This window comes from Phacochoerus africanus, chromosome X (assembly GCF_016906955.1).
Source record: "Phacochoerus africanus isolate WHEZ1 chromosome X, ROS_Pafr_v1, whole genome shotgun sequence".
Classification (NCBI taxonomy): Eukaryota; Metazoa; Chordata; class Mammalia; order Artiodactyla; family Suidae; genus Phacochoerus; species Phacochoerus africanus.
In genome coordinates, this window is record NC_062560.1 from 9,255,153 (window position 1) to 9,269,748 (window position 14,596).

General features: G+C 47.3%; 1 protein-coding gene across 1 annotated transcript in view; it reads left to right on the top strand.

Moving 5' to 3' along the window:
* WWC3 (WWC family member 3) overlaps positions 1-6,526 on the top strand; it is a 115,509-nt gene extending 108,983 nt beyond the window's left edge. Inside the window, exons 21-23 of the mRNA XM_047764347.1 lie at positions 1,794-2,021; positions 2,325-2,452; positions 5,386-6,526. Coding sequence (XP_047620303.1) covers positions 1,794-2,021; positions 2,325-2,452; positions 5,386-5,452 — 423 coding nt within the window. The 3' untranslated portion in view covers positions 5,453-6,526. The remainder of the gene's footprint in view (positions 1-1,793; positions 2,022-2,324; positions 2,453-5,385) is intronic.
* Positions 6,527-14,596: the final 8,070 nt, after the last annotated feature.

Sequence of the window (14,596 nt, forward strand, 5' to 3'; positions counted from 1 at the left end):
TTTAAATGAACTTGTATTTGTTGAATCACTTACTTAACTTTAAAATAGTGTATGTGTGTAGTCAGTCCTCTGAACTCTGCTGATGGCTGGTGGGCTTGTGATTTGGGGGCAGTAACTGCCTTCCCAGGGTTGTTTGCAATGGGGTGGGCAGTACTGCTCTCAATTCCAACTACCACATTCTTTTTTCGGGAGTTTCCATTGTGGCTTAGTGGCAGTGAATCTGTGTAGGAACCATGAGGATGCGAGTTGGATCCCTGGCCTTGCTCAGTGCGTTAAGGATCCGATGTTGCCGTGAGCTGTGGTGTAGGCCGCAGACATGGCTTGGATCCTGCATTGCTGTGGCTGTGGTGTAGGCCGGCAGCAGTAGCTCCGATTGGACCCCTAACCTAGGAACCTCCATATGCCTGGAGTGGGGCCCAAAAAAGCACACACACACACACACACACACACACACAAAATCTTTTCTCATGGTAGGAGTTTTGTTTTGTTTTGTTTTGTTTTGTTTGTTTTTTTGCTTTGTTCCCAGGAACGGGTTGAATCCGAGCTGCATCTGCAACCTACACCACAGCTCACAGCAACCCCAGATCTACTGAGCAGGGCCAGGGATCAAACCCTGGTCCTCATGGATACTAGTCAGATTCATTTCTGCTGTGCTGAAAGAGGAACTCCCTCTTTCTTTTTTTAATTTTTTTTATTAGCAGGTTTTTTTGTTTGTTTGTTTGTTTTGGCCATGCCCATGGTATTCGGAAATTCCCAGGCCAGGGATCAAACCCACGCCACAGCAGTGACAATGCCAGATCCTTAACCCACTGAGCCACCAGGGAACTCCTGTGGTAGATCTTTCTTGAAAACAGCAGACTTGCTTACATCAGGCTTGTATGGGGAGGAACTTTTTTGACAGCTTGTGTGTCTGCGTATTTGTGCGTGCGTGGGTGTGTGTGTGTAAAAACAAAAAGCCTTCGTGTGGCTTATAACATGCTTTTTCCCCCTTAGGCAGTAGTTCATTAAGATTTTACCACATCAGGAGTTCCCGTCATGGCTCAGTGGTTAACGAACCCGACTAGCATCCATAAGGACCAGAGTTCGATCCCTGGTCTCGCTCAGTGGGTTAAGGCTCTGGCGTTGCTGTGAACTGTGGTGTAGGTTGCAGACACGGCTCAGATCTCGTGTTACTGTGGCTGGGGTGTAGGCCGGCGGCTACAGCTCCGATTCGACCCCTAGCCTGGGAACCTCCATATGCAGAGGGTGCAGCCCTTAAAGACAAAAAAAAAAAAAAAAGAGAGAGAGATTTTACCACATCACTGTATTTTTTTCCCATCATTTTACAATGGCTGCATTTTGTGCTGGCCTTGCAACATATTTGATCAGTTTTCTCTTGTTAGGCGTTTGGGATATTCTCTGTTAAAAGCCTTTTCTACGTCATCATGCGCCTTTCAAATGCAAGTCAAAATGACATTTTGGAACAAAAGAAAAGGCACATTTTGTGGCTTTTGCTGTATTCTTGTTCAGTAGCACTTGAGAAAGATTAGGCTTACCTGCTCTGCATGCGAGGGTCTGTTTCTTCACACTTTTGCAAAAGCCGAGGTCCTCGTTGAAGCAGTTGGCTGCCTCTGACTTGTTATGAACTGGAGCTTTGAGCTCCTCTCACTCAGATCGACGTGGTCCATGTCCCATTAGCCTCGGCAACCCTGGCGGGGGGGGTCTCCCCGCTGGTGACTGCTTCCCCCAGTGGGTCACTGGCGGAGGAAGCTGGGCCAGGGCCGGGTGGGGCACGCTCACGGCCTGTCTCCCAGCCCTGCAGGTCCCCCCTGGCGGCACTGGCAGCGCGCACGTCTCTTGACCTGGAGCTGGACCTCCAGGCGTCGCGGACGCGGCAGCGGCAGCTGAACGAGGAGCTGGGTGCCCTGCGCGAGCTGCGCCAGCGCCTGGAGGATGCCCAGCTCCGAGGCCACGCGGACCTCCCGGCATGGGTGCTGCGCGATGAGCGCTTCTGGAACCTGCTGCGGGAGGCGGAGAGGCAGGTGAGGCCGGGAACTAGTGAGCCTTGCCCCGGCTGATGGACGGATGGCCCGACGGACAGTGGCATGGGGCCCGGAGGGAGAGTCCCTGGGCAGGCACCCCGGTTCCCCACCTCGGGTGGGGTGTTCAGGGGGCCCGATCTGCTATCCAGGACCCCAGAGTCGCACCGAGGGTATGGGCGGGGGAGATGGAGGCCTGGAGGCCTGGGGGCCTTTCTCCCCCTCTGAGTGCCCAGAGCTGGGCACTGCCTCCGTTCTTCAAACTAGAAGTAAAACCCTCCATTTCATCCCCTGTTGCTATTCCAGACGAGACAGACCAAACTTGACTTCCATCAAGAACAGGCAGCTGAGAAGATGCTGAAGAAGGCCTCCAAAGGGGTGTGCCAGCTGCGCGGGCAGAACCTCAAAGAGCCCATCCAGGTGCAGACGTTCAGGTGGGGAGAAGCCAGGCCTCGATTTCCCGCTGGCTCTATTGCCCCGCCTTTGTCACGATGAAAGTAAAGTGAATACTGAAAAAGACCCACAGGCGGGCAGACCAAAGTGGGGAATCCCACTGCTCTTGGCCTTGTGGGGTTTTCTTCTCATCTTGCTTTTCTCCTTTTTGGCCGCACCTGCGCACGTGGACGTTCCCAGGCGAGGGATCGAACCCACGCCACAGAAGCGACGGTGCTGGATCCTTTCACCGCTAGGCCCTGAGGAACTCCTGATCTTTGTTTTCTTTTTTCTTTTTAAAATATTTTTTCCTTTTTTTATCTTTTAATTTTATTGGAGTACCCACTGGGAACTATATCTAGTCACTTATGGTGGCGCATGACCATGTGAAAGAATGTATATACATGTGTGTGACTGCGTCACCTTGCTTTACAGGAGAAAATTGACGGAACACTGTACACCAGCTATGATGGAAAAAATAAAACTCATTTAAAAAATAATAACACAGGGAGTTCCCGTCGTGGCGCAGTGGTTAACGAATCCGACTAGGAACCATGAGGTTGCGGGTTCGGTCCCTGCCCTTGCTCAGTGGGTTAACGATCCGGCGTGGCCGTGGGCTGTGGTGTAGGTTGCAGACGCGGCTGGGATCCCGCGTTGCTGTGACTCTGGAGTAGGCTGGTGGCTGCAGCTCCAATTCGACCCCTAGCCTGGGAACCTCCATATGCCGCGGGTGCGGCCCAAGAAATAGCAACAACAACAACAACAACAAAAGACAAAAGACAAAAATAATAATAATAATAATAATAACACAGTCCTATTGGAGTATAGTTGAGCTACAATGTTGTATTAGTTTCAGGGGTACAGCCGAGTGAATCAGTGATGAATGTAAACATATCCATTCTTTTTTATCATATAGGTCTGATCTTTCTTTTCTCAACACTTTTTGTCATGCTACTTGTAAGCATAATGTGGAGTTCAGTTTTGCATTTAGTTATTTATTTTTTTGCTTTTTAGGGCCGTGCTCATGGCATGTGGAGGTTCCCAGGCTAGGGGTCAAACCGGAACTACAGCTGCCGGCCTACACCGCAGCCACGGCAACGCGGGATCCGAGCCGCCTCTGCGACTTACACCACAGCTCACGGCAACGCCAGATCCTTAACCCACGGATTGAGGCCAGGGATCGAACCAGCAACCCCATGGTTTCTAGTCAGATTTGTTTCCGCTGTGCCACGACGGGAACTCTGCATCCAGCTTTTTTAAATTAAGATATCCCGTGTTGTCACATACTCTTCTATCTGTAGTCTGATATAATTTACCTATTGTCTTCCCTGCTTTTTTCCAAATGTTTGCTATTGTAAATAACATAGTGATTGACATACATATTTTTATATGCATACATGTACAGATATGTACATATATTGGAACACATGTAAATACATATTTACACGCATATATATATACACACACATATGTGTATCACCTTTGCCTTTTTAGGTTAACTTTTGATTAAAGCATGCTAGATATATAGGAAAGTGTACATATCATATATAGGAAATATTTCAGTGAATTGTCATGCACGCTCCATGGCAAGAATCAAATGTTGCTGGCACCCCCAGATTGCCCACACCAGAATACCCAGCCTAGATTAGCTTTCCCTGTTTTTTTTTTTTAATTTATTTTTATTGAAGTATAGTTGATTTCTGTTGTGCTCATTTCTGCTGTACAGCGAAGTGATTGTTATACATATAGATGCATTCTTTTTAAAAATATTCTTTTCCAATTATGGTTCATCACAGCAGCTTTTCCCATTTTTATTTATTTATTTTCGTCTTTTTAGGGCCACACCCATGGCATATGGAGGTTCCCAGGCTAGGGGTCAAGTTGGAGCTGTAGCCGCTGACCTACGGCCACAGCCACAACCACTCCAGATCCGAGCCACCTCTGTGACCTACACCAAAGTTCACGGCAACGCCAGATCCTTTATCCACTGAGCGAGGCCGGGGATCGAACCTGCATCCTCATGGTTACTACTCAGATCCGTTGCCACTGAGCCATGACGGGAACACCCTGTTTTGATTTTTTACTTGAGGAGAATTACATAGTTATATCTATTTTCTTTTATGTCTGACTTTTAAAACAAATCGACATACAAGTCACGAAGCATAAATTAACTAACCATTTTCAAGTGAATAATTCCATGGCCTTTAGTACAGTCACAACTGCTATCCAGTTCTAGACCATTTCCATCACCCCAAAAGGAAACCCCGTACCCACGAAACAGTCTCTCCCCATCCCACCCGCCCATCAGCTCTTGGCATCCTGCCTTCTCCTTTCTGTCTCTATGCGTTTGCCTGTTCTGGACCTTTTAAGCAGAGTCGTACAGTATATGGTCTTTTGTGTTTGGATTCTTTCACTCAGGATAATGTTTTTAAGAGTCATCCATGTCGTAGCAGGAATCAGTGAATGGTTCCTTTTTAGGGCTAAATAATATGTGCCAAACTTTCATTCATCCTTAAATTTTTTTTATTAAAAAATTATTTTTTTATTTTATTAAAAAAACTCACCCTGAATTTTTACCTCCCCATCATAAAAGAATATAAAACACCACAACTGTCTTCTCTTCAGTTATAACTTAGAAGTCCTTAATCTGTATAGTTTCTCATTTATTCATGCATTTATTAATAAAGCAAATAGTCACTGAGTGTCTGCTGTATACCAGACACTCTTCTAGGCACTGGAGACAAACTCTTGCCCTCATGGGGCTTCGTAACTTCTATTCAAATTTAGAGAATCTTTGTTAAAAACATACGCGTTCCTGGGGATCGAAAAGCAATGTGTTCTATGAGTATGAAAAGCAATCATTGATACCAGAGCCTCTTGCCAGCTCTCACTGCGTCTCTATCAGCCTGTAACCTGTCTTTCTTTCCAATCCCAGGGAGAAGATAGCATTTTTTACAAGACCAAGGATTAACGTACCTCCTCTGCCCGCCGATGATGTTTGATGTAGTACTTTGTACACATGAAGTATTTATCCACCTGTTTTATTTTCATGAAGTTCTTAGACTAGCTCAATTTGTCTTTAAAATATTTGTGCAAAGCTATTAATATACACATTTTGTAAAAAAAATAAATAAAAACAAAACATATATCTATACATATATATTTTATAATAGTGACGGCAACAGGGCTTGGTTTTTCCTTGTTGTGAAATTGACATCTCTGAAGACAGGTTATTTTATAAAAGATCAATTATCACGTTAAGAGTGTACAGTTTTTACGCTGTTTTATTTGACTTAAAGGCTGGAAGACAGAAACGAAGTGAGTTCAGGTAAATTCACTGTATTGTAATTTATTTATAGTACTTTTTTTCCTTGAAGGAAATTACCGACTTTAAGATGTATTTTAAGACTGAGATTTTGTTCTTCAGTATTTGTCATGCAGTAGAATGGAACTTTGGGGCCGGTTCTGTTTCTCGCCCAAAAGGCAAACGGTCAGTGCTCGATTGGTCACTCTCCCGTTTCTCCTCTGTGCATTGATCATGTGTGTCATACAGGCTCACCCCTCTGTGTTCTGTTAAGAGGCCGCTCGCAGGGTCCTGGCCCTAAGTCAGTGCCATGGGCGCCTGGCAGAGCCGGGTCTCCACTGCGAGCTGCGCCCCAAGGGCCCCTCATTTCCATCTAGTCTCATTGCGCCCCTTTGCGTGTTCACCCCGAGTCTGGAGCCGGTCATAGAGCCCCCGGCAGCCTGGCCCAGTGGACACCCCCACCACTTGCCCTCACCCAGCCTCAGGCAGCCTGGCCTTTCGAGTCTGCTCCGTCTGATCCTGAGCTTGACAAAGGAGGTGGTGGTGGAGCTTCTGCTCTAGTGCTCTGCCGAGAAGGAGAAGGAAAAGAGACATGGGAAGGCACAGTCTCAGTGACTCAGCGGATCCGCTGACAGATAAGTCACAACATAGACCCCATAGCCTTTGAAGGCGCTTCTTTGAGGAAGCCAGCTTACGTGGGTAACTGCGGTTACCCAGCGAGTCACTTTCAGGAGAGTGTTTGCTTTCCATCAAGCCCCCCACCCCCACCCCATACTGGAGTCTTCCCCATATTTCTTCAGAAATCATAGAACCAGCTCATGAAGACAGAATGTTTATGTCATCCAACTGTCCCAGCCCTCCACAGTGCCCCCCCCGCTGTGGTCTGCCTCCTCCCCGTTTATTACCATGCAGTGCCCTCTCCTTCACGAGGCCCTGGGGAAGTAAACGAGGCAAGGCACAGCGAATGGAAGAGGAAGCGGAACCTTCCTCCTCCGTCTTTCTGCCCCTCCCTTGGAAGTGCACCCCCTGCCCTTAATCAGCAGCCTCTCTCCTCATTAGTCTGTACCCTCCCCCTTGTATAACCCACCTTCCTTTTCACGTTTATTACAAATGAATTTTGTAAAAGCATTTCATTGACATGCGACCTATCACGGACAGTGACGTTGTCAGTCGGTGATGGTAAGACTGAAAACTTTGTGCTTTTTTCACAGTCGTCACTTCTTGCTATGTATTTCTGCCTCTAGTCTTGATTTTTTTTCCTTTCTTTTTTTTTTTTTTTTTTTTTGCTAATTTCCCTGTATACAGACCCACAACAGAGGTAGAGAGGTAGGTAGAGACACACACGCAGCATCAGTGCTTGCCAGGAGTGCCCCGTGGGAGACAGCATTGCTGAGCAGGTCAGGATGGTGGCAGGCCCTCTCTGTCCCAGCTGTTGAGACTTTAAACTTTGATGAAGTGTCTGCCACTGGACTCTGGGGTGTGTGGAAAGCAAATTATTGCTGTCTCAGGTGCTTGGCTTGCGGGGCATGGGAGAGGCCCCTCAGCTGCGACGCCTGGCTGCTTTTTAGCCAATGTCACAAGAAGCTCTAAGTGGGTTGGAGGGTTGAGGCAACTTTTCCTCCCAACCCCCATGAGCTGGCACTGTGGAGAAACCCACCATGCCAATACAGAAAGCCCACAAGGGTTTTCAAATAAGCGTCACTGCCCAGTAGATAAGAGATTTCTGTTTGAAGTACTTCCTTGTCCCAGAGTTTAAAAAGAAAAAGAAAGGAGGAGATCCCACCTTCCCGCCCCCGCCCCCCCACCCCCCCGGAGCAAATGCAGCTCCTTCAGCTCAAGGAATGCTGTGTTTTTGCCTTTCCCTTCTGCCTCCGTCCATATCTGTCTGCTTCTGCACCTGGGTGGGACCATTGCAAGCAGGGAAAGAAAAGCCAGACAGATGAAGGCAGTAGGACACAAAGCATCCTAATTGGCTTCTTTTTAGTGACTTGGTTTTGCAGCTTCCAACTAGTTCAGACCGCCACCTCCTGGAAAATATCCCACATGTCAGAAAAGTGAAGTCCTAGAGTCTTAAGGGATATTTTCTTAGGTTTAAGTTTGTCCCTAACTGTGCCTTGTGATAAGAAAACTGCCATGTTTTATCAGCAGTTTTAGTCCAGAGACAATCTGAGTCTGCCACCAGGGCCCTTTAGAAACAGTACAATGAGTAAAAGGGAATTTGATTTTCATCTTGACACTGAATTGTCCCCGTTGAAATGAGTGATCTTCTGTTGTGGGAATGAGTTATAATCAGTATTCATCTCTATTTTTGTCACTGTTCTAATTGTGTCATTTGTATCGTTTGAAAATATTTCTTCTTTCAAATTAAACTAACCTGCCTTAAGAACAAAATGGAAATGTGTGTGATTTTTTTTTTTTAATTAATCACAGGGAGTTCCCATCGTGGTGCAATGGTTAATGAATCTGACTAGGAACCATGAGGTTGCGGGTTTGATCCCTGGCCTCGCTCAGTGAGTTAAGGCTCTGGCATTGCCGGGAGCTGTGGTGTAGGTCGCAGATGCGGCTCAGATCCCGTGTTGCCGTGGCTCTGGCGTAGGCCGGCAGCTACAGCTCCGATTGGACCCCTAGCCTGGGAACCTCCATATACCGAGGGAGCGGCCCTAGAAAAGGCAAAAAAAAAAGTAATTACAAAGACTTAAATATATTAAAATGTATATCATTTCTTCCAGCATAAAAGTAGAGGTATGAAAATAGAATTCTACAGTGAACACACATGCCGCACACACGCCCCCCAACATGGATTGGTCGCAGCCCACTTCATTTGGTCTACACCTGCACATATTCCCTCTCCCGTGTTCTGAAGCAAATCCCATATGCTTCGCTTCAGCTATAAAACATCAGTACGCATGGCTGAAATAGAGACACGCACTGGATCCTTACCACATCCTGATATTTCGTGTTTTTTTTTTTTTTTTTTTTGGCCACCCCATGGCATACAGAGTTCCCTGGCCAGGGATCAGATTCAAGCTACAGTTGCGACCTATGTTACAGCTGCAGCAATGCTGGATCCTTAACCTGCTGTGCTGGGCCAGGGATCGAGCCCGTGTCCCAGCACGGCGTGGATGCCATTGCACCACAACAGGAACTCCAAATCTTAATGTTTAATGACTCCTTAGGGCATTCGGTATCCACGGTTCTCCTTTTCACTTTTCTCAAAAGACATTTTGTTTTTTTAAGTGTAAGGATGGACTTTATTTTTTTTAAAAGTCTTCTGAGGATTACAAAGTAAATGCAGATCACTGCGTAGAATGCAAGTGATTACACTTTGCCTGTGAGTGAAACCTTTATCCAAATTACTCATTTAACAGTTTCACACCATTCGCAATGGTATTGGTTAATTTTTTTTTTTTAGGGCCACACCCGCAGCATATGGAGGTTCCCAGGCTAGGGGTCCAGTCGGAGCTGTAGCCTCCAGCCTATGCCACAGCTACAGCAATGTCAGATCCAAGCCGCATCTGCGACCTACACCACAGCTCATGGCAGCACCGGATCCTTAACCTGCTGAGCAAGGCCCGAGATCGAACCCACATCCTCATGGATACTGGTGGGGTTCGTTACCGCTGAGCCACAACTGGAACTTCTTCACCTATTTTAGGAAGGCATCTTTCTGGCCTATTTTTATTATCTTGTAGCAATCTCATTGTGTTTCTTATTTTCTCTTTTAAAATCATTTTTTAAAAAACCACTACTGTGGCCAGATCAAACTGGCCTCAATACCGTAGCATCCAGTAACCCCTCCTGGCTGCCTCTGGGCTCACCCTAGCCTCCCTCAGGCCCATCCTCCTCCTGTGGCCCCTCTGTTTCATGTGTGTCCTATTTGTCAGCTCAGGCCGCCGTCGCAAAACACCACAGACGGGGTGGTTTAAACAACAGGAGTTGATTTTCTCACAGTTCTGGAGACTGGAAGTCCAAGGTCAAGGCGCCAGCAGGATTGGGTTCTGCCGAGGCCTCCCTCCTTGGCTTGCAGACGGCCACCTTCTTGCTCCCTGTTCATGTGGTCATCCCTCCGTGTCTGTACCGCCCCTGCCTGCTCCCCCTTCCTGTTCTTCTAAGAACACCAGTCAGATTAGGGCCCCACCCTCATGATGTCATTTTAGCTTAATGGCCTCTTTAAAGACCTTATCTCCAAACACAAGGTGTGCTCTGAGGGGGGTTGGGGGTTCACCAGATGGATTTGGGGGGACACAACTCAGCCAACAACAGTATGTCTACTTCAGCCAGCCCTTCTCTCGTTAGAACACTGCCCACCGTTGATTGGAAAAACTTGTGTCCTAGCCGTGTGCCCATGGACTGTAAGGTCTGAGGGCAGAGGCACCAGGTCACTCCAAAGCGTTGCTGGCCCTCAGGCCTTGCACTGTGGGCGCACAGTCTATACAAACCTGGCCACCCAACGAAGCCAGGTACCTCTTGCTGCTGTAACCAATGACCATGAACGGAGTGGCTTAACACAATACACACTTACTCTTACCTTTCTGGAGGTCAGAGGTCTAAAATGGCTCTCACTAGGCTAAAATAAGGGTATCAGCAGGGCCGCGTTCCTTCTAGAGGCTCTAGGGGAGAATCTGTTTCCTTGCTTTGTCCCGCTTCCAGAGCCCGCTTGCATTTGCTGGTTTATGGCCCCTTCCTCTAAATGTGATAGGGAAGGACAAATCTGACTCCATATTGGATCTGTTTCTTTTACTTTAACCTTTGTATTCTATTGCTTTTGCTACGAGTTAAAAATGTTGCCTAGGAGTTCCCATTTGGGCTCGGCATAATGAGCCCGACTAGTATCCAGAAGGATGCAGGTTGGATCCCTGGCCTCACTCATTGGCTTAAGGATCCAGTGTTGCCGCGAGCTGCACTGTAGGTCAAAGATGCAGCTCAGATCTGGTGTTGCCGTGGCTGTGGTATAGGCCAGCACGTGCAACTCCAGTTCAACCCCTAGCCTGGGAACTTACCTATGCTGTGGGTGTGGCCCTAAAAAGACATAAATAAATAACTAAATAAATATGTTGCCTATAGGATTTCCCTTGCGGCGCAGTGGGTTAAGGATCTGGTGGTGTCAGTGCAGTGGCTCGGGTTGCCTCTGTGCTCAGGTTCAATCCTTGGCCTGAGGGTGGCGCCAAAGAAAAATGTTGCCTGTAGCCTGAAATATACAGGATAGCCCATTCTCAAGGCTCTGACCTTTAAAAGTATAACACGTTTCCATAAATATATTGATAAGTTGCAGAACAGACAATAACATTTGTCTTGTTGGAGGTTTACTGGAACATGATGACCTGACCTAGGGGGACAGCGGCAAGAACAAAGGATTCTGACACCAAGAGATTTGCAGCAACCAACCATACCTCCTCCCCTTTTAGTAGAAAAGAAACCTGAATTCTAACTTGAGTAAGAGAGTTCTTTGGGACACCAGTCCACCATTCTCTCCATCTGTTGGCTTTCTGAATAAAGCCATGATTCCTTGCCCCGAAAAACACATCTCCTGATTTTTTTTTTTTTTTCTTTTTAGCGCTGCACCAGCAGCATATGGAGGTTCCCAGGCTAGGGGTCAAATCAGAGCTGTAGCTGCCGGCCTACCCCACAGCCACAGCAACACAGGATTCAAACCACGTCTGCCACCTACACCACAGCTCATGACAATGCCGGATCCTTAACCCACTGAGCGAGGCCAGGGATCAACCCCGCGGCGTCCTGGATACTAGTCAGGTTCCTTTCCACTGAGCCACAACGGGAACTCCCAATACATCTCTCGATTTATTGACCTGTTGTGCGGCGAGCAGTAGAAACTTGGACTCAGTCACACAGCCAAGGCCAGCAATGTAGCACCTTCAGATCTCTGTCTCTCTGACTTGTGTTTCTGTTGTCACAATTTCTCTGACTCCAACCCTCCTGCCTTCTCTCTTAGAAGGACTCTTGTGATCACACTGGGCCCAGCCACATAACCAAAGATCTCCCCGTCGCAGGAACCTTAACCTAATCACAGCTGCAAAGTCCCTTTTGCCAAGTAAGGTAACATATTCACAGGTTCTGGGAATGAGGGGCATTGTACAGCCACAGAGACGTTCACCTTTGAAAGGTGTGTTGCTTTATTCCAATATGTGTAAGCTTTTGTCACGCATCTCAATTTTTGCATAGAAACAAGTGACCAGACACTCCCCTGTTAATTTAGAACAAGATAGGCCGGCTCCCGGTTGCATCCAAAGGCAGCGGCTGTACATTTTGTGACATTTGAAAATGTCTTGCCTGGAACCTGTGGCCAGAGGCACGCAGCCTTCTGGAATCTGTGCTCCACTGTGCTCATTAGGCCAGTTTGAGGAGATAGGTCTACCGAATTGCCTTGGCACAACCTGAGTTTCCTGGCAGCCAAAGAGAAAAAGGGGATGCTGTCAGCTACTAGTTCTTTTCAGAGAGAAAGACAGCATAATGGGTTCTCAGAGGGAAGCAAGGGTTCTCTGAGCCTGTAGTGACACACAGGTTCTGCTCTCAGGTGTCCTGGAATGACACTGTCCTTGACAAGAACTCCACTGCCAGAGTGCAGAGGGCTTCCAAAGCTGTCGTTTGTCACAGCGAATGGGGTGGCACGGCCCTCATGTGCAGCTTTCAGATGTCCATTGCGCTCTGCGACCACAGCAGGGGGTGCCTGGGGAAGGCTGGATGGAATCTTCCTATAATCTCCTTCATTCACTTATCCCCACATCTTTTAGGTTGGCCACGGGGACAGCACCCCCCTAGGTGTGGGGGAACGCATTCCTTTGCCCATTGGGAGGAAGTGTTTGGATGCACATGAGCTCACTGCGTAAAGACAGATGAAACATGGTCCTCACCTCCGGGTTTGTATCAGACACACCGTTTCCAGGATAATTTACCAGACCCTTGGGGCTGGAATTTGGAGGAGGTGAGGAAGGTACTTGCCCTTGGGTGCGACATTTAAATGGGCCCCACAAAATTCAGTAATCAAGATACCATACCAGTCATAAAAACCAAGATTAATGCAAACAATTCACGAGGAGCAAAATGTCACATTTTTCAGTAGACAGGTTGTGGTTTGACAACCTGCGTTATTGTGTAAGCGGAATAGTCATTTCCAAGTGGCCAGGGGTTACATGCCTTGCTCGTCCCTGTGGATGGGTTTATGTGAGTAGACAGTGGTGTGCAAATAAGCTGGGCCACGTGGGGCTTTATGTCTGGTTGTGTGTGTGTGTGTGTGTGTGAGTCTTTATTAGCTTTTTCCACTTGGCTCAAAATATGGGAGGATATTTTGATGAGCACATATAGGGGTACACATGTTTCCTTGCGTCTCAGGTTCCAGGAAGGCTCTACAAAGCGCTGCTGTCTCTTTCCATATCTCTCACTTTAGCCTCAGAGCGCCCCCAGGTGGTGGATACTATTATCACCACCACTGCTCCCCACTTTACAGAAGGGAAAATTGAGGCTTGCAGAAGCTTGGCAAATAGCACAGACAGTGATACTATAATATGGTCATGTAATATTTTAAGATGCAGTATGAGAATATTTGGAGACACTTGGTTCTGGTCTAACATTGTATCCCAAAGAGTTTTTTGGTGTTTTTTTTTACCATGCAATGTATTTCCGTGTCTATGAAAACTTCCTTTCCTCTTCTGTGTCCCAGCCACTGGGTTTTAATCCCTAGGGATTACTGCCTTTCCCAGCTTCCTGTGCATTGATTCTGGAATAGTCTAGGAACATACAGGCAATTATACTTCACACGTGCCAACAGTATGACATTTAAAGGATTGTAATGAAGCAGAGCTTCTAGCATGTTATACAATGGGGAACTCTTACAAATGGCTAGGAGGAGTTCCCTGGTGGCCTAGCAGTTAAGGACCTGGTATTATCACTGCTGTGCCATGGGTTCGATCCCTGGTCTGGGAACTTCTGCATGCCCTGGGCACAGCCCAAAAAAAGAGGGAGGTGCTGGGGAATGGAAGATTTGGGGCATCAAATTACACTTTATAAGGACCGCTAAAGTAGGGTTTCTCCACTTCAGCACCAATGATATTCTGGGCTGGAACATTCTGTGTTTCGAGGCTGTCCTGGGCGCTGTGGGATGGTGAGCAGCATCCCTGCCTTCCAGCCACCAGATGCCAGAAGCACCCCTCTTCCTGAGTTGTGGCGGCCAACAATGTCCCCAGACATTGCCAAATGTCCCAGCAGCAGTTAAGAGGGAAAAAAATGTGAACGATTCAAAGGGATTAACAAGGAGAAGTCTGTGAAGAAACTAGAAGGCGCCAATACAGAGGAATCAAAACTCAAAGGTTACTGTGTAAGCGAAGAATCTTTTTAGGAAGGATGGTAACAGGTGACTTTCTCTCAGAGCAGAAGAGAAAGTGAATTTGAAAGGAAGAGAAATTGAGGCTGGATCTACAGATGATTAAACAGTAACATCAGTTCGGAGTTCCCATCATGGCTCAGTGATTAACGAACCTGATCAATATCCATGAGGATGTGGGTTTGATCCCTGGCCTCGCTCAGTGGGTTAAGGATCTGGTGTTGCTGTGGCAGTGGTGTAGGCCGGCAGCTACAGCTCTGATTGGATCCCTGCCTGGGAATCTCCCTAGGACGTGGGTGTGCCCCCCCAAAAAAAACCCCCAGTAACACCAGTTTCAGGCTGCCATCTTCTTTCCTAAAGATTTTTATGACTAGGAATTGTTCTCTCAGGGCTTTAAGATTTGTGAATCTTCAAGTTATGAAACCTGCATTAAAAAAGTAGCAAAAAAGGAGCTCCTGCTGTGGCACAGCAGGTTAAGGATCTGTGTTGTCTCTACAGGGAGACTTG